The sequence below is a fragment of the Copidosoma floridanum genome, unplaced genomic scaffold, assembly GCF_036245765.1.
Source record: "Copidosoma floridanum isolate Cflo_tuat_1 unplaced genomic scaffold, Cflo_Japanese_pri ptg000002l, whole genome shotgun sequence".
NCBI classification, from domain to species: domain Eukaryota; kingdom Metazoa; phylum Arthropoda; class Insecta; order Hymenoptera; family Encyrtidae; genus Copidosoma; species Copidosoma floridanum.
This window is the reverse complement of record NW_028321879.1, coordinates 2,732,799-2,753,276: the sequence shown is the minus strand read 5'-3', so window position 1 is coordinate 2,753,276 and position 20,478 is coordinate 2,732,799. Positions and strand designations below refer to the sequence as shown.

General features: G+C 34.8%; 1 protein-coding gene across 3 annotated transcripts in view; it reads left to right on the top strand.

Annotated features, from left to right (window-relative positions):
- Der-2 (Derlin 2) overlaps positions 1 to 20,478 on the top strand; it is a 287,644-nt gene that overhangs the window by 175,906 nt on the left and 91,260 nt on the right. For 2 of the 3 annotated variants that reach the window (XM_089595256.1, XM_089595247.1), the window contains one exon: positions 12,071 to 12,193. The exons of the other annotated variant lie outside the window; for it this stretch is intronic. In XM_089595256.1, the coding sequence (XP_089451382.1) occupies positions 12,071 to 12,193 (123 nt within the window). The remainder of the gene's footprint in view (positions 1 to 12,070; positions 12,194 to 20,478) is intronic. 3 annotated transcript variants of the gene reach the window in all.

Below are 20,478 nucleotides of genomic sequence, written 5' to 3'. Positions count from 1 at the left end.
GTGAGTCTACTGCGAGTGACCAACAAGATATTCCCTTTGCGCTAACGAGTGATGATGTCAATGAGCTTTTGGCAGATGTTGACAAATACCGTGCTACCTTAATTGGTGCTTATGGTAATGAGAAGGTTTCTCCCAGGAGACAAGCAATTTTCGATGCTGCTGTTGCCTTCTCCAAGGCTATTACACGGATATCTAATGCATACATTTCAAAACTTGCGGCAGACGACGCTTCAACGTCATGTAAGTCTGCTCTCAATCGTGCATGCCGATCGGTTTCCCGTGCCGCGAAGGCGATTGTGAAGCCGTCATGTAGCGTTACTAATGTATCACCTGCCCGCACTTATGCGAGTTCAGTATCGCGTGGTACTGCACTCGGTTCGTCTAATGTACCATTTAACAGTGTATTACTTCTGCGTACTAAGCCAATCAAAATTTTACCAAGGCAGCGTATTGTAGTTGGTCCGACGGATGATGCGAAGGACAGGTTTAAGCGTCCTAAAGATGCTAGAGAGGCAGTAATGGGTGTGGTTGACCCAGTTCAACTCGGTCTCAATGCGCGTGTCTATTCGGGCCCTGCGGGTACTGTTATTCTTGAGGGTTCTGCGATGAAGTCTTCTTTTATTGAAAAATGCCCTGCGCTCGTTGAAGCAGGTTTTGAGTTAAAGCCGGATGTTAAGCTTGCGCCTCGTCTTATTATTCACGATATTCCCGTAGAGCTCGAAAAAGACGAAATTGTGAAATGTGTTCGTGAGCAGAACTTGCAGGGTGAATCTGATGCTGCAGTTAAAGCAATTTTTCTCTATCCCAGGGGTACCAAAAAGCATAGATCTTGCGTTGTGGAGGTCACTCCTGTCAGTCGTGTTCGTCTACTTGAACTTGGTCGTGTGACGATTGGGTGGAGCCGCTGTCGTGTTCAGGATCACGTATCGATTCCTCAATGCTTTAAATGTTGGGGATTGGGGCACATTGCCGTAAGTTGCACGAATCGGTTATCTTGTGAGCGTTGCAGTGGGGAGCATCCTGGTCGTGAGTGCACGGTCACTGATAAACAGAAATACCGTTGCGTGAATTGTGTAAATTCAAAACTGAAATCTGTCGCTCATGCTGCTTCGGATAGGGCAGCCTGCCCGCTGTTGTTGAGATTGATCGATCGTAAAATTTCTTCGACAAACTATGTCACGTAATTCCAATTTACTAAAAGTGGCACATTGTAACGCGCAATCTATTGAACCGCATTTTAAGGAAATTAGATCGATCATTCTTGACAATAGTTTGCATGTTCTTGCTGTCAGTGAATCATGGCTTAAGCCGACTAAACATTTTGGCCAATTTGATATTCCGGGTTATACCCTCGTTCGTCATGGTAGGCTCTGTAGGGGTGGTGGTGGCGTTGCAGCTTACATTCATGATTCTATTAAATTTCGTGATGTCTCTCGTTCGGCTCGTACTGATGCCTACACTCTCCGACCTGAGTTTTTATTACTTGAATTATCTATACTGCAACTCAAGTTTCTCTGCACTATTGTGTATAATCCACCTAAGTGTGGCTATTGGTCGGACGTTGAGGATGCTATCATGAATTGTTCGACTGCTTTCGATTGCTCATTGCTTTTGGGTGATCTTAATATTGATTGGACAGTCAACACTACTCCTTGCAGAATACTTCGTGAGTCATTTGCTGTTTTGGGCCTCTCGGTTACGGTATTTGATCCGACATATCATACTACCACCTCGGATAGTACCATAGATTATATCTGCATTAGCGACCCGAGCATGGTTGAGAGGAGTGTCCAATTCAGCGCTCCTGGTGTCTCGAGGCATGATGTTGTACTATTGGAGATCCGTTGTCCTCTTCCGGCCTTTGAATCACAGCCCATTTTATCCCGTTCATTCAGGGGCCTTGTTCTGGATGATTTTAAGCATGATATTATATCGGTTGACTGGCATTCTATTTCTCGTATGTGTCATGTTGACGAGAAAGTTGAATTTTTTACGACTGCTCTTACAAACCTTTTTAACATCCATGCTTCTTTCCGTGCTTTTATTCCTCGACGCCGCCCTTGCCCATGGATGACGGATGAGATTCATTCTCTCATTCGAGAGCGTAATAGGGAGTGGAGGTTGTATAAGAGAACCAGGCGTGATACACATGGAGTAGCTTTTCGCCGTCTGCGTAACAGGATGCAGGTGCTTTCCAGAAATGCGCTTTATGCTTATAATAAAGATAGGCTTTTGTCCTGTAGGCGTCCTGCGGACATGTGGAAATGTCTTCGTGATATTGGAGCATCGTCGAGTGCGAGTGCATCACCTGCTATCGCATTCGATGGTGACGCCCTTAATCGACATTATGTGGGTGCTCCGTTGGTTACTGGTTCCTTTGCTGGCCGATCATGTGATGTGCCATTTGAGGATAGATTTTTTTCGGCCATATTAATGAGTTGAGTTTGCTTGAGGCTTTTAGTGAATCAAAGACCAATGCCTGTGGAGTAGATGGGATTACGTTACAGATGTTGAAGCTCGCCATGCCTTTCATTACGCCCATCCTTTTAAACATATTTGATTGTTCCCTTCAGTCGGGTATATTCCCGACTGTTTGGAAGAAAGCACTTGTGACCCCTCTACCTAAGGTGAAACAACCCTCTGAGTTGAATAATTTTCGGCCCATTAGCGTGACATGCGCGCCATCGAAGCTTCTCGAGGCGGTGGCACTTAGGCAGATGTCAACTTTCGTGGAGTCTAACAGACTGCTGTGCCCCCAGCAGTCGGGTTTCCGTAAGCACCACAGTATTCATACTGCACTGATCAATCTTGTTGATGAAATTAGGGCGTCCATAGATGTGGGTCACGTCACGTTACTAGTGTCCGTGGACTTTCGGCGCGCTTTCGATGAGCTCAACATTGATGTGCTAGTAATAAAGCTCCTTTCTCTTGGTTTGTCTGATTCTGCTTGCGGCTAGATCAAGTCTTTTCTTTCTGGGCGTTCACAGGTGGTTAAGATGCGGGGCGGTTTGACCTCTGGTTGGCTTGATCGTTGTTCGGGTGTTCCTCAGGGTACTATATGTGGACCGCTATTATTTTCTTTATATATCAATGATTTGCCCTCAGCTCTTACATCTTGCTCGTGCCACCTCCACGCTGACGACTTTGTACTAAAATTCTCCGGCCCAGTTAGCCAGATCCGTCGTATTGTTGCGGTCGTGAACGATGATCTGGATCATGTTTTGGGTTGGCGTCATGACAATTGTCTTTCTCCTAACTGGCGCAAATCTTTTGCCACATGGTTTGCCTCTAGAAGAAATTTTTCCACCATTCTCAGTGAGGCTAAGCATGCCCCTACCCTTGATGGCCAACTGCTCCAGATCAGCGATACAATTAAGCTGCTTGGTGTCACTCTTGACTCTACCCTTTCTTGGGGCCCTTTTGCAACTGAAACCTCTCGAAATAGTTATGCTGCCCTCGCTCGTCTTCGGAGATGCCGCGACGCCTTGCCCCGTTCAATTTGCCTGAATATAGTGAATGCCCTCGTGTTCCCCTATTTTGATTTCTGTTCCAGCATTGCATTGGACCTATCAGGTGTTTTGGTTACTAAGTTGTCTCGTTGCAGAAATGCTGCTTTAAGATTTGTCACCGATGTTGGTCGTTCCGAACACATCACCCCTGTATACAGAGCACTTCGTATACTGCCTTTTACTGAGCGACGAGTGTACCTCTCGTTGTGCCTCTTGGTCTCGATCTTGCGGAATGGTCTACCTGAGTACATTGCTAATCAACTCCAGTTTAGGCCTCTTAGAGATTGTGGCTCCCTTCGTCGCTCCCAATTTGATTTGGTGATCCCATATGCTAGCACCTCTTACTACCAAAATTCGTTCCGCGTAGCTGGTCCGCGACTATGGAATACTCTTCCGCATGATCTACACCGACGCTATGATCGGCCCTGTTTCAGGGTGCTCCTTTACAGTTACTTTGTTGATAAGACGTTTGGTCGCCTTTAGTTTGCAAGTGTTCTGCTCATAGCGCATTACTATTTACTAAATTGTTATGTTTTTATATTTGATTTTTTTTGTTTTGTTTTTGTTTCCTTCTCTCATATATATATACATGTATATATTTTCTTTTTGAATATATATGTGTATATATGCGTATGCATGGTTATGTGCGTATGCATGTATATATATTTATATTTTCTTTCCTTAAAGTTTATTTCTTTATTTTTGTTATACCTTTTTTTCATGATTTATTAATGCGAATTTTGTTAGGCTGATGCCATTGTATTAGCTCAGTCATTTTGTTTCTTTTTATTATATATACACTATGCCTCGGCGTTGTAGGACCTTGAGTCCATTGTCGATGAAATAAATTCAACTCAACTCAACTCAACTCTCTCTCCTCGTACACACATGAAACAAGCGGATTGCTTTCACCGTCTCTCTGTCAGCTGTCATTTTCTTAATTGTTTAACTGTCAACTCTAATTCTTTTATACATGAATGTAACATTGTTAGGTTTAGTAGATTAGTCGGGAGTACGGGACCCTTTTTATCTTTACGTTTCATCGTTAAATAGGTTAAGAACTGACCATAAAAATAGCGAAAAATCGACAAATCTGTTGATAGTTTAAACACTAATGCATTTGACATGAATGGATGCCGTGACGCAGTGGTGCAGAAAAACACAGCTAGCGATTGCATAAGAGAAATTCTAAAACTTTGGTTATACTTGGTACCAATCGAAGATAGACGGATGGTACGAGACTATCACGTTCAATTCCTTTTTTTCTCAGAGTTGAAAAATGCATAGGTGCAGTGACAATTGAGCAGTGGTGATGCATCCTCGGGATGAACATTGGAAAATTGAAAAACTGTAGGCGCTCGGGCATATTCTCTCGTGGTGGACGACGCGCCCGTATACGGCATTGTCGAATCGTGGCAAAATTTGAACCTTTTGAATGCGTACCTTGAGTACTCCGTGTATTATTAAGTACGATATCAACAGTTATATCTTTCGTGCACTTATTAGTTACTTTTCTTGTATTAAAATTAAATGAGCGTCACGTGGTTCGACTGTTAAATGGTGTTGGTACTTGTAATTTGATGTAAAATCACTGATCCAATGAAATTCCAAAAATTTGCGCACACAATCGTTAACTTACGTCCGCAAAAACCGTCTTGCAGGGTAATAAAAAAAAAAAAATTTTTTTTCTACAAAATGTTTTTATTGCTTATAAAAATTTGTTAATGTTGACACTGAAAAATAATTGTGTAAAAATTAAAATACGTAGTAAATAATAACAGTTATCACAATACATAATCGTTAAACAACAGATTAACAGACTTAAATGAGAACTAAAATTCAAGATCATTAATTAATCGGTACGCATTTTGCAACTCGTCATCAATATCAATGTCATCGTCATTATCGTAATTTGAAAATTTTTCGTCACTATTATTTTTTTTCTAACTGATTTTTTCAGCTAAAATGATATCGTTAAAAGTCAAGGGTGCCACGCCGGCTTCATAACAAATCGGTTGTATCATGTCAATGTTTACAGTCACAATTTCACATTCCACTTTTTTTATCGATGATTTGAAGTACCTATCAAAAATTGTGTTTATTTTCGACGTACCAATATTACATAATTCTCTCAGGATCGCTTCAGCGATTCTCTCGAATGTCGATCAAAGAATAATTGTATAATGCATAAAATTAAAGCTGTCAATGATGTTTACATCAACAGAAACTGGTGTACACAAATTTCAGGACAGGTTTATTTCAGGACATCAACTCCTCGTTTGTCAAGCTGGGGCTATTTGCCGCTAACAGTTCACCGAAAATGTCCTTTTCCATTTTTGGTGTTACAGTTTTCGATTCCTCTCTCATGAGTTTCCTCATACACTCAGCAACAAAATTCACTTTCGTTTTACCGATAGCTTATTCATAATGTGTCTGATTTTTGTTGCCTTCAACAATGATTTCTTTTTTTGCGGGCCTCTCCCACTTGATTAATAATGAGAAAAAAGTTGCAAGTTTAAACTCAGGCCTACCGTCCAGTTACGACATTAAATAAACAAATTTTATTCAAGTCTTGTGCAAAAGAATTCAAAATTTTGTTCAATACACTGTAAAATGGCTGTTAATAACGCATGATTTTTGTCGATTCTGTAATGCTGAAGTTCTTTCATTGAATCACTAGCAGCTTCCCGTCTCGGCTTCGCCCGAGACTTATTAAATGGGACACGTTGACATGTAATGTAAAATGTTTTTAGTAAGAAATTTTACATCCATTCAAGACACTTCTCAGAACAAAAATCTTCTTATTAAAAACATATTTGTTTGGAATCCATACAGTTTATTTGGTCAAATAATAAGCTGTAAAAATTAAAAAAAAAACATAGTTATGCTTAAGAGCACCGCTCGTTCCTTATGCCATAAAATAATCGTTGGCCATAAGGGGCCGTTGATTTGCAGTTTCTCCCATATAATTTAAAAAAAGGGCTATTTTTCAAAGTTGTTAAGATTGAAAGCTCCCAAAAAATGTGTATTAAAAAAAAATTTCTTTCTCTTATCTCACAACTTTATTACCAGAGCAACAAAGTTCTGAAGCTTAATCTCTACATTTTTTTGTCGCCACAAAAACACAAATATATTTTCTACTTATTTAAAAATCTGAAAGATTTAGGAGATTACTGTAAGGGTACAATGAAATGCTGAACTCTCAAATAAAGAATACTACATTTGTCGATTTTGTCGCTGCTGTTCTGATCACGATAAATTTTCTACGTCAGTTTCTTGACGCCTAAAATTGTGTTCATTAGAGACATTTGAAGTTTTCCTTCCAATTCACCCTCTTTTGACATTTGGCATGGTTAAGACTTTTGTGACCCCTAAAGGCTGTTTTCTGTCTACTTTGTTAAGTTCTAATATATTTGTTGGCAAGGTAGTTCAACGTCCGATGGCCCTAAAAAAGACTGGTGAGCTTCTTAAGTTAACTCTTTCTTGACTGAAGTTTACAATAATTGTAACTGCCTGGATACCTCAGGTGATCTTTTCTAGCCTGCTGTTGAAGCCTCAGACTGATCAAGAAAAAAATTACAAAGTCCGAAGCTTTGGAGCTAGTTGTAGAGATCTTTCCCAACGTCTCCTGGTGTAACGTCGAAAACGTTGGTGTCTAAAGCACCTTTTTTTTGCAGACTCAGTTGTTTTGGTGATTTAATATAGGGAGATTGGTTCGTGATACTTGCCCGTTGGAGACTGTCCCGTTGGCTCAAGTTTTTTTCTTCTTCATAGGTGTTATAGGTTCGCCCAGTGCAGACCTTGGAGAGGATCGGTGATTTCTGTTTGAATTCTTAGAGTCGAGAGGGTAATATAGGGTCGTCTGTCACCGTGGTTCCCAGCCTTGTGACGAACAACTCCGTTAAAAGCTCGTGACGACTGCCAGTGAATGACTGACTTGGTTTAATAGTGGCTGTCTTTAGTTAACACAGACTTTTAGTCAACGAATCGCTTCCGGATATGGTAGTAAAAATGTCTTTGTTGGCAAGGTAGTTTTAACTTAGGTGTCTTTTGGATTTAACCGATGAGATTGATGGTTAAGTTGGAAACATTAATACTTATAATGGCCCTGAAAAGGGCCAGGGGTAAAAGGTCCAGCTATTACTCATTATTATTTTTGATATTGAAAAGCTGGCTGCGGGTAGCTTGACTCTTACCCTCGGAGCCTCTGTGTACGGAAACCGTACAGAAGGAAGGTACGCCACTGACTAAAGCGTATCTCGTCTTCAGATCGTTCTCCGGATAACCAACCTATCAGGAAGTGGGCCTAGAGAATACCTTCTCTGTAGGTATGACGTTGGGACGATCACTGAGAAAGAAGCCATTGTGGCTGCCCGTGCTCCTCAGGGCTGTCTCCCCTGGCTTTTAATTGCAGTCAAAAAGTTTCTGATGGTACCAGGCTAGATGGTGGAATAGCCACATTACTCTGAAGTGTTGGAGCAGGTTGTGCACTGGCTATAGACACGTTTCCTTGTATTCTACTGGGAACGTTATTGATTCGAATTATCTTTTAGTGGGGGCCTTTGTTGATCCTGGAGGATCAGGATGGACGGAGACCTAGGTCACTTGCCCATTGAAGGAGAGTGATGTCGGTATCCGGGATAGCCAGATGCTCGAATTTTATCTACATTCTCGATGCAGCTCGATGAACTGCAAGTAAACGAATGCCATAACTTTCGAGACGCTCCGGCGTATTATAACCACACTTATTTAATTCTGTTGCAGCTGGCTTCGATTTTATGTTGACCCCACCTATCGGATTCTACTGAACTAACGTGAAAAGCTGGCAAACTTTGAGCTTATTTATTGCTATTGTTATTAACTTTTTCAAGATAAAAACTTTATCAAATCCATCTAGGAAGTGTCAAGAATCGGTATGCAAAATTTCAGCAAAATCGGTTCAGTAGTTTTCGTGGTTAGCGATTACAATGGTTTTAGTGACTTCGCTTTATATATTAGTAAGATAGCATTGAGAATCAACAAGTTAACTGAGAAAAGGTGAAATGACTTTTGAGCTCAAATTGTTACTTACTGCCCAGCGCAATCTTGATGCGTTGAATTCGTAAATCGACTGACACCTGCCCACGAATTTTCAGCATTATTATTAATTGTTTGCTGAGTGTACAGGTCAGAGGGTGCCCTGGAACATGCGTTGTTTGTGCGCCTCACGCCAAAAGTTCACTTTCCGAATTTCTTGTACAACGCTAAATTAGTTATTTTGAACTTTATCAGATAACACAAATACAGAAGAGAATACCTAGCACAATTCGGTCGGTTCATAATAAAAAAAGAGATTACACATGTCAATCATAGTGGTAATATACAACTGAACGTTACTACAATGCATACTCAGTGAAAAGAACAAAAAACTCACAAGAAAGAGTATGTACTGCATATAAAACTGTGAAGTGTTGCCATGCAAACCGTTAAGTGTATCTTCATGTACGAATGAACATTTCAAACGCAGAGCTTGCAAGGCAGCGGACAACAATGAGTGCAACCTTTCACATCTATTGAAGTTTTTACCATCCAAAAATCCATTTACTAAGCAAATTTCTAGAACATCAGCTTGACACAGTACTTCAACAGTACCGAAACCGTGGAGGCACTTTCCAAGAGTTTTAAAATATGCTATGGAAACATGAAAAGCCCTGAAATTTACAAATAAATTATCGAAGCGTGTACTTCTCGTAATTTGAATTTGCATAGCGATCTTGGCTGTATCAAGGTCATATGTGACTAAAGTATGACTTCGTCCACTAGATGCAGCGATTTTTAGACTTCTGACTTCTTGGATACTTGTTTGTATCAGGTTAGTAGTCTACTATTTGTAACTGCGACTCATCAGTTATATTTTTTCTGTTAAATCCAGACCACATAGGTGCACTGGATATACGTCACATTAATATATCCCAGAGAATGTTTTTCTTGAGACCTTGCGGCTTTTTGTAGTACGGAGGAGTGTCACATAGGATGTAATCAAATATGCGTAGTTTCGTAGGTGCAACTTCCTTTGTAGTTTCTACTAGCTGGGAGGAGGAGCTCGTGTCTCTTGACGAAGAATCAAAAATTGCCTGATCATTCGTTTTCAACTGGTTCATTATTCCTACAGTATCGTGCAAAGTATTTTTCCTTGAGAGAGTCTCTACTAAACGATTTTGTGTATTATCAACGACAGAGGATTTATACATCAAGTCAGCTATGTTATGTCCTGATTTAAAAATAACTTTTTTATCACTGTACTGCACCGCGTTTGTAACTGTAATCGTGTCTCCGTACTCGTCCAGAATTTTTCCTGAAGAGTAGCAAGAGGGTAACTGTTAAAATCCTTGTTTATAAACGTGACGATATTCTCGAGTCAAATTGTGGATGTAGTCGTTATACACATCATTTATAAACAATATCTTTTCGTTCTAAATTATTACGATATCGATAAACATTTTTATTGAAACGAAGGATGTCTTATGCACATCACGCATACCATGCGAAACTCCGTACTTTTTGGGTTTGGTATTATGAGGGTATATCGCATAAAGCTCGTTCATCAGATAAAGCGACCGTTCTATAGAAAAAATGACGTCGTTTACTGTGTAATAGTGTACTTGTACATACAAGTTACCTATTTATAGAATATGTATAGGCACACAAGTTAGAGTTGTATACATAAGTATACTGTTATGCATGAACGACGCCATTTTCACTTATTCATGGTCGAGGCATCTGCTTTGCGATATACCCTCATTCAGAGCATTCACCGGCCATTCAAATTTTGATCTGTTCGTATCAAATGCATTAGTGTTTTAATTATTAATAGATTTTTTGATGCTTCGATATTTTTGCGGTTGGCTCTTAGCCTTAAAACTCTTGTAATTTATTATAACTAAAAAGCTTCCTCCACCATACTAACGTTAAATGCTCTTCATTTCAGTGTTAACGCTACAAAGTTAAAACTAAACGAACTTTGTAGCGATGTAGCGTGAGCATGAAATAGAATTTTAAAAAACAGGCTGCGTAAAGCTTTGTCTCCTCTCATCTCACTTCTCACTTGCTCTTTCGATAAATCTGTCTTTCTTTCTCTTCCTTGGTCTAACTGAAAATTTTCCAACTGAATCCTGTCCTTTGCATTTGCAGATGCATTAAATATTATAGGAAATGTGACCTTTTTGATAAAATTTTTGTTTGGCATAACCTTTGAATTAAGACTATCCTTTAATTTTCAATTTACTTATGGATTCGCATAAATAAATAGATAAATATATAAATAAAATAAATAAATAAATAAATAAATACATGGCATTATTTTCAACGTTGGAGCATGAAAAATTGGCGTAATACAGCATAGCGTCAACACGTTCCCAGTACTGCGTTCCCGTGCCTCTTGATACCTTAAACTTGAAATAAAAATTTTCATTTTGCATTGCGTAAATGGCTTAGCTTTTTAAATATACTTCGAACCAAAAATCTGACTAATGGTAAACTGGTAAGATTGATTATTCAAACCCTAAAATTTATTTAACAATTGTTTGAGTCCAAATATATTTAATTTTTACGTAATGTAGTAATCTCTGACAGAACTATTACAAAAAATCATTGCAATATTAACTCTTGTATCAGCGTATGCATTAACAAGGAATATGAAATATTAGTCAGTCTATTTCAGATAAAAAGAGGTTAAGAAGCAAATAAGAACTTTTGATAAGCCCAATAATTCTGCATGTGAGCCTCCACATTAGTGTTTTTGACCCTCATTAAAAGCAAAGCTATGATTTTTTAGATGGGATAAGACCAATGCTTCTACCGTCAGATAGCGGTAGTGTGCCCACGTTAGATTTTCAAAGAACCATATTTATATATTGAATGCATAGATAGTTCTGTGAAAATCTTACATCGGCACACTACCGCCATCTGACGGCAGAAACAAGCCCATAGACGAAAATAAATAAAAATCTACCACTTATAAAAAACAGATTTTCTATGATTGGTTAATGTATTTTGCTCAAGATTTTGAGCGATATGTGAAAAACAAACATTTAAAACAAATGTACAAGTTTTTTTAAAAGTAATGTATCGTAAATCGAAACTTTCGCAAATATCTTTGAATTTTCGAGAACTAATTGTAGCTGCTACACAAATTTTTAAAAGATGATTGCCTATTGAACAGTAAGAAATCTAACAAGAGTCTTCAATGCCAGCCTGATTTCATGATGTTCACAGTAGTTCTAATTTTAGTTATTGTTTTAATTTCAACATGAAAATTTTTTCCCGTAAAAAAGTCAGTGCAATATCAACAATATTATAAAAACCATGGAAAAATAAGAAAAATTATACCAAATCCTCTTTCTGCGTCATCTCCGACAGTATACAAGATCAAAATAGTGTAAGATATTTATAAAGCATAACAAGAAATACATTTCCAAGTTACTTCAATAAATATATTTACTTTCCTTTAAATGTCATTCTTTAACTATAAGAATAAGATAAAAATAATAAAGATACTAAAATTATCCTTAACACAATCATAGGTATTTGCTTTTTTTGTTAACTTACTATTTCTTGGACATGCTTTTACTATTATGTTGGTGTACGTGTGGTCTAGAAGAAATCCTTTAATTAGAATGAATTTTTTTGGGCTTCTAAATTTTCAGGTAACTTAAATATTATTATGTTTTGATCTAAAATAACAATGATTTAATTTTGTGTAGTAAAACTTTTCTTATTCTTAAAAAAAGGCTTACAAAAAAATTCTTTAGAAACATTTTAAAGATTTATTTTGAACATAAAAGAAGATGAAAATCTGGTGAGTAGTGTTAGCAGAAGAGTGCAGCCACCTCATCAATCCAAAAGTTCTTGTGTACTTCTACTTGTTACGTACGATTTTTAGTGGGAGACTGTTAAATGAGTGTAATTTTGTGTTATTCATAAATATTTATTTATTGCGGAAATAGTATTAATTCATAGACATAAGTTTTTTTTCTAATCTCATCGGTTATAATGAATAGTTAATATTTTCATTTATGCAACTTGTGTAAAAACTATCTTACATAAATGTTTTTTTTTGTTTCTACCTGTATGCCAATTTTCTACATACCAAGCATATTTGATCTTCTGTTAAAATCCATACTTAGTGCTTCTATTATAGAGTTGGACCAATCATACATAATCTATTTATTGGTAAGTCTTACGAAGACTTAAGCATTTTTTGTCACAAAAATTTATCGTTGGAATTTTGGTTTATTGTAACTAGACATTATTACTTGCAAACGCGAACTCCTGTACTAAGTTTCTTATTTATTCATATAAATAAAACTTATCAAACTCTAACATTTAACTCAATGGTTAAAGCAGAATTGTTAATTTGCGTGTCAATATGTGCCATTGTCTTCATCCACACATTCATACGCATTCTCTCCATGCCAAAAAAATTTGACCTGTTAAAATCTATACTTAGTGCTTCTATTTTAGAGCGTGAAGTGCATGAAAAGGAAAAATGAGTCATAAACAAAAAACAGAGATTTTGTTAAATTCTCTATCGCTAGCTAGAATCCATCAGTTTGGCACGCTAGCCATTTAGCCACAAACACAACTAATGGTGTAAGAGTAAAATACCTGTTTAAGACCCCGTTTTAAAAACTCATAGATACTGCAAGAAAAAAGATACTTTCATATAGAATTAACCTAAACTTTTGAACATCCTTCTCCAGGAACGGCTAAATTTTTTTGAAACATCGTTAAAAAAATTCATAAAGTAAAAAAACAAGAAATAAAGAAGAAAAAAAAAAATAAAAAAAATAAAAAACCAGGGGGGATAAATGGGTCATGGGACCCACGGTAAGAACGAAGTTCTTTAAACATGAGATGAGTATAGACACAATTTCTTAGGTAACAAGGGGATCGCCAGACCCACAGGAAGAACGAAGCTCTGTAAACGTTAGTACTGCATTCATGTTGTTTACTGAAACAAAAACTTAAAAAACGAATACAAAAAAAAAAAAAAAATGTTTTACTACTCACGATGGTTAAACTTCGTAAGTACTGCATTTATGCACGACGCTCTCACGAAGTTCAACCATCGTGAGAAGTAAAATATTTTTTTTTTTTTTATTCGTTTTTCAAGTTTTTGTTTTAGTAAACAACATAAATGCAGTACTAACGTTTACAGAGCTTCGTTCTTCCTGTGGGTCTGGCGATCCCCTTGTTACCTAAGAAATTGTGTCCATACTCATCTCATGTTTAAAGAACTTCGTTCTTACCGTGGGTCCCATGACCTATTTATCTCCCCTGGTTTTTTTATTTTATTTTTTATTTTTTTGATTTATTCTTTTTCTCTTTATTTCTTGTTTTATTTTTTTATATTTCTTGTTTTTTTTTTTCATATTTTGTTTTATTACATTTTTTTTTCATTTTTTTCTTTATTTCTTGTGTTATTTTTCTTTTTATTTCTTGTGTTATTTTAATTTTTTTCATTTCTTGTTTTATTTTTTTTCATATTTCATTTATTTACATTTTTTTTTATTTTTTGTATTTCCTTTATTTAATTTCTTTCTTATTTTCATATTTAATCTTTTTTTTTCGTTCCCTTTTTTTTTCATATATCATCCTTTTTTTCATATTTAATTTCATTACTTATTTTTTCATTCTTTTGTATTTCCTTTATTTCACTAATTTATTTATTTATAAAATAATTTATTCATAACAGTAAGTAGTAGCATTACTGTTATGCCAAAAAAAACCTCAGGTTTAATAAAAATTGGTCGGTATTTTATGCATCAAATGCATTAAATACAAATATTTAATGCGTAATAACGCGCCTTATTATGTTAAATCTACATAACCATATTTATGCTAATTAAAATTTTTTTTTTTGTTTTTTTTTTGTTTTTCTGTTTTTTTTTTGTTTTTTTTTTTTTTCGTTTTAGATGTATTATTTAGAAAACAAATACACAATTTATAAAACAAATACATAATTAAATGTATTATCAGTGAATACATTTAAAAATGGAATGCTATAGTTACGAACCACACTATAAGTACAAGAAACCGAGTGTTCCTCTAGTCGGCAGCAATCGTAGCAGAGTGGGTAAGGTACCGGATTCACATGCAGGAAGTCGAGGGTTCAAATCTCTTTATTGGAAAATGTTTTTTTTTTTTTTTTTTTTTTTTTTTTTTCAAATCGTAAAAGAAACAAATTCAAAGTCAAAGAAAAATTATTGTGGGAGAATGAAATTAAAATTTGTTGAAAAATTAATTGCTTGGGAGTGTGAGGGGGAATGGTGGGTAAAGGTGTGTAGAAAGGAACATGGCATGGTTCGGCAGATATACATATATAGTGGGGAGAGGGGAAGTGTATGGAGAACAGTTGGTGAGGGGGACGTGGTAAGGGGGAAAACTTGAGAGGAAGAGACTCTGGGTAAACGACTTTCGTTTCAAAAAAAAAAAAAATCTGTTGGTTTTAAAATTCCAGCCTCCCGAGTAACGCGACATAAAGAACTTCGTTCTAAAAATTATTTTTCTTAAAATAGCACAATAAGTATAAATCGTACAAAAAACTGGTTTGCGTGTAAAATGTAGCTCTTCAAAAGATCTACAAAAAAATAATCGATTGCAGTAGGTCATTTCGTTTGTCCGCAAAGTTAAAAAAACCACTAAAACTATTAATATTTTTTGATTATTAAAAACAAATAACCTCTTTAACCAAATACTTTCAAACCAAATAATTTACACTATGTACTAATTTACAAAGACACATTAAGACAGTGAATAAATAAAAAAAATGTATGAATAAGACTTCAGAATACAAGTAACGTCAACACATACATTTTTTAACTTGGATGGGTTACGAAAAAAACCAGTTTATTATTTACTATAAGCTGGGTTTTATGCGCTGTGCGCGTAATAACCATCAACAAAGAATTATGTGTAGAAAATTAAAAATACTATATATCCTATATAAAAAGATTTTAACGTAACGTAATTACATATACCATTGACACTTTTCACCTCGTAAATTACTTTTGTATAAAAAATTTTTATTTATGATTCAATTTATTGATATTTAGACAGAAACTGATGAAACAGAAGGAGTCATTGTACAATGGAGGCAAGGTATTAAAAAATATAAAAATAACAGGTATCTAAGAAAAATTTTAACTTTTTAATAAAGAGGATGGGCGATAAGTCCCTCTTGTCCTTATCATAAAGTAGTCCCACAAAAATTATAAGTTAATTTAGGGGGTGTAGAGGAGCTGTAAGAGTTAGTATTTCATTATGACTCTATGATAAAGTATCTTTAAAATACATTCTAAGTATTTGCAGGGAGATGTAGGGGAGGGCAATGAGGTAGTCAAATTACCCCATAAGTACCCTTCTTTGACATATTTTCATTATAACTGGATGATTATAACGTTTATTAAAAATATTTTAAGGGACCTCAGGGGGGGGGACTAAAATCTTGTGGGGGGCCATAGGCGTAGTGGGAGCGTTGGCGGTTCACACAAATTTCGTTAAGTTGAATAGGAGATTCGTAGATAGCCACACCAGAATAACTGCATATTATAGGAAGTTGAATGTACCCACACGTGCGTGTGCGCGCGTGTGTATGTGTATGTTTATAAGTGACACGTGCGGACTTAATGTGCTTCTAAAATAGATATCAATAACATGGTAAAATTGTTTAGAGGTTGATCAACCTATTTTAATTTAATTTATCTAAACTGGTAAAAAAAAGAAGCTTACTTAGGGTGAGCTTAGCAGATTTAAAATCATACGACTACATATTTTTCACCTTCCTGCGCGCTTCGTGCGCTGACTCTCCCTTACCAGATTATAGTTAAGTTCAAAAACATTGTATTTAATGCGATCACCTTTCATACGCTAAAATTTTAGAGCCATACGCGAATGTTAAGATGTTAAGAGCTGAATATATTTACTTTTTTATTTAAATAATTAGTAAGGATTTAATATTATTTTTTTTTTGGGAAAGTAAAAACCTATGTTCATACTATAGAATTTTAAAAACGTGGCTCACCACATGCACATCTTCTCGTAACACCAGAACCTAACAATAAAACAATTTTAACTGAACAAGTTAATAAAATTATTTCAGCTAAAATATCTTCAAATAATAAGAAACTTACCAAATTGGTTATTAAACACATGTTTTACGGTCCTCGCACTAAAAAAAGTCCATGTTTTAATACATCCAATAACAAATGTATCAAACATTTTCCTAAGCCATTTGCTGATATAACATCGTTAAAAAAAGGTCATTCCGAATATATCAATAAAAATAATTTTTCGGATAATTACGTACATAAGACTAAAATAAATAAACATAAAATCATAGTTGACAAAGGTTGAACCGTATGATAAAATTTTATTAATGAAATATAGATGCCTCATAAACGTTAAATATTTTGCATCTATTCAAAGCATGAAATACATATATGACTACATTCATAAAAATGGTCATAGTGCTTTTATTGAAATTGAGGATTAAGTAATTCTGATGATAAAATTCTAAATAAAATAAAAAACTATGTTGATGGTAGATATTTTACTCATGGAAGCAGCATGGAAATTACAAGAATATCCAATTTGTGGTAGGAGTCACAAGGTTAAAAATCTTGTTGTGCACCTCGAGAATCGACAAAAATCAATTTTCGAAGAGAATGAAATTAGGAAGACAGTAAAGAAATGGTAAACGCATCTAACAGCTTGGTTTGAGTTGAATAAAATTGATAACCAAGCAAAATCTTTAAGGTATCTTTGTATCCCAGAAAACTATACTTTGAATAATTAACTGAAACTTAAGGTAAAAAAAAAAAATGAAAAATACTGCAATAGGTAGATTAAATATACTTTTATCAAAAGATTATAAAAGATTTTTTTAAAATTTATATTAAATAAAAAAATGGAGCAACTTTATATGAACATTCAAAACCATCTAAAGATATAGAATATAAATCATTTAAAAATACTGCAATTGCCATGGGCTTGATCGAGTATGATTAACAGATTAATGATATTTTCCAAGAAGCAAGTATTTGCATGCTTCCTCGTTATTAAGGAAAATTTTTTGCATGGTTTTTAATATCAGAAAATATACAAGGTGATAAAATTTGGAATAAGTATAAAAACTAATCTAGTGAAGATTTCATTTGTAATAAAGAAAATTATGCTCTTCTGCACATCAGCATAATTTTTAAACTTGGAGATTTATTTACCTGCACCGTTTAAAATTGACCTACAAAACAATGATGACGCAGAGTAAGTTGCATTCTGTAAACATATGTTCGATTTAATGTATGCTTAGCTAAACAATGAACAAAAAAATATTATTTAAATTGTATTTTAAAATGTTAAAAATATTTATTTTATAGATGGTCCTGGAGAATTGGTAAAAACCTTTTTGTATAAAATATTAATTTATTACTTCGTATCACAAAGAAAAAAAATATTTTCAATGGCATCGACTGGCATTGTGTCAGTATAACTACCAAAAGTTATGACCAGTCGTAGAAGTTTTAGCTAACCTTTGGATTTGAATAATACTGAGCCTGCATTTTGTGAAATCAAATCTGAAAAAAAATAATTACGTAAAATCGGTTTGATAGTTTAGGATGAGGCTTTTATGATACCGAAAAAAGCTTTAGAGATAGTAGACAATACTTTGCAAGATGTATGCAATACACACATACCTTTTGAAAATAAATTAATAATTTTGAGAGGAGATTTTCTTTAAACACTTCCTGTTATAAAAATAGTAATAGAAGTATGCTTATACCAGAAACTATTAAGTCATAATTTCTTTGAAGTTCTTTTTAAATGGTGGAGGGGTAGTGTGAGAAGCTCGGCTCTTACAACTACATTATATAGAAATATATATATATATATATATATATATATATATATATATATACATATACGAGTGTTTTAAACATACGGCATACATATCATACGTTGGCTGTATAAATACGGAAGCAGAACTTTTCCTTGAGACTGCATAGAACTAGATGGCTTTGCATATTTATATGTGAAACCATCTGCTATGTACAATTTAAAGAAAAAGTTATGTTTCCGGATGTATTCAGCCAATGTATGACATGTATACCGTATGCTTAGAACGTTTGCGTGTGTGTGAATATATATATATATATAGTACATACTCCAGATGGGGTTAGTACACTATAACATAAAAAAAACGTATATATATACGTCGACACGTGGTCACTTTTGCGGACAACTATAATAATCCAGTGAATAAGCCAGAAAGAACTGTAAGAGGTAGAAAATTGGGAAACCACAACTGATTTGAATAAGACCTCTTGCATTGTATTCCCAGAACCTTCAAGAACATTTATCACCCTTAACCTATTTTAGCAAATAAAAATTTAAAAAACTAGGGTAGTTTCAACCTCCTGTAGGCATTACAACAAAGTGACGTGGTAAAAAATTTCGTCAAATTAATATTTAGTATGGTATCTCGGGAGTTTTTTGGGTCGCTGAATACAATTATGACGACGGCAATGATCTTTGAGGTATCTCGTGCCCAGGGTGGACAGTATCAACGTCATCTCTTGGAGTTTTATTGTAATTCGTGACGTAGACGGTTGAGATTTGTTACTCGGGGTTTTTTTGGGTCGCTGAACACGATTATGAGGTCAAAATTCTGAAGTCCCATCATGTACACTCATTGCCCTTTAGATTCTTTTAAAAGTTAAATTTTTTAATTTTGTGATTGTGATTTTACAAAATAAATCAATTGAACGTTTTTTTAACCAATCACGTATCGTCAAATTTCAAATTTTTGAAAGATTCGATAAATTTTAAGGGCAATGAGTTAACGTTCTTTTTACGTTTGTGAATAACACCACTTTCCATGAAAATTGCATGAAAAAGTCAAGTTATAATAGGAATCGTTATTCACATTAAATTGAATTATTTTTTAAAGTACATTATGTATTTATAAATTTTATTATTCTTGCATAAATTATACTTGAAGTGTAGTCCATAATTTTGCGCGATTTTTGTGAGCATGGGCTTGTTGCAGATTCGGAGGGCACCAACTTTGACGTCTTATTATTGAATATAAATCATTTTAACCAGATTATTCTGTACTTAAATAGTTATTATATAAATTGTAGATGTATAGAATGTTAGAATTGTTTAATATTTCAGAAGCTACGACTGCTGTTTCAAATTTTATTTTTTTTAAATAATGGCATACAATTCGAATTTACCGCCTTTTTGTAGCTGAAATTCATTTATTTGTAAAGCAACCCAAATTTAAACGAAATGCGCACGCTCTTTCTTTATTATGATTTCTGTCTTTCTCTATTTTTGCAGACATCTATAACTTAAGCTATACTTTCGTGTTGCTCGCCTAATGGCTTGAGTCACTTTGGAATCCTCGTTGTTTTTATTTTACAATTATTTTTTTGTGTTGTGATAATAGTGTTTTATGTTTTCATGTGCTTATAATAATACCCTTCCAAAAAAGTATAAAATTATAGCAGTGAGCGACCGACGTATTTTGAAAGTTTTGAAATGTTAAATTTCGTTTTTAAAGTGTGAATCTGCAAATAAACAGACAATTGTTTTTGACAGGTAAGATAATGTTCAATCGTTTGAAAAAGTATTGTCTATCAAAATGCTATCATTACGTTATTAAAATATTTTCTAAAATTCTCTAAAATAATAATGAAAATCCATTAGCTGTCAAATACTTTCGCATTGTTGTCCTGACTATAAACGAAATTTACTGAATTATATTTTGCAAATGGTTTTTCGAGTACGTATATAGTATACCTGAATTTAACTTTATCTTTAATTTTCTCGTAGATTATGACATGGACAATCCAAAAAAAACAATGCGTCATTTGCGACTGCTTCGGTAAAGGGGTGGTTGCTTCTATTCTTGAGGAGTCTACGA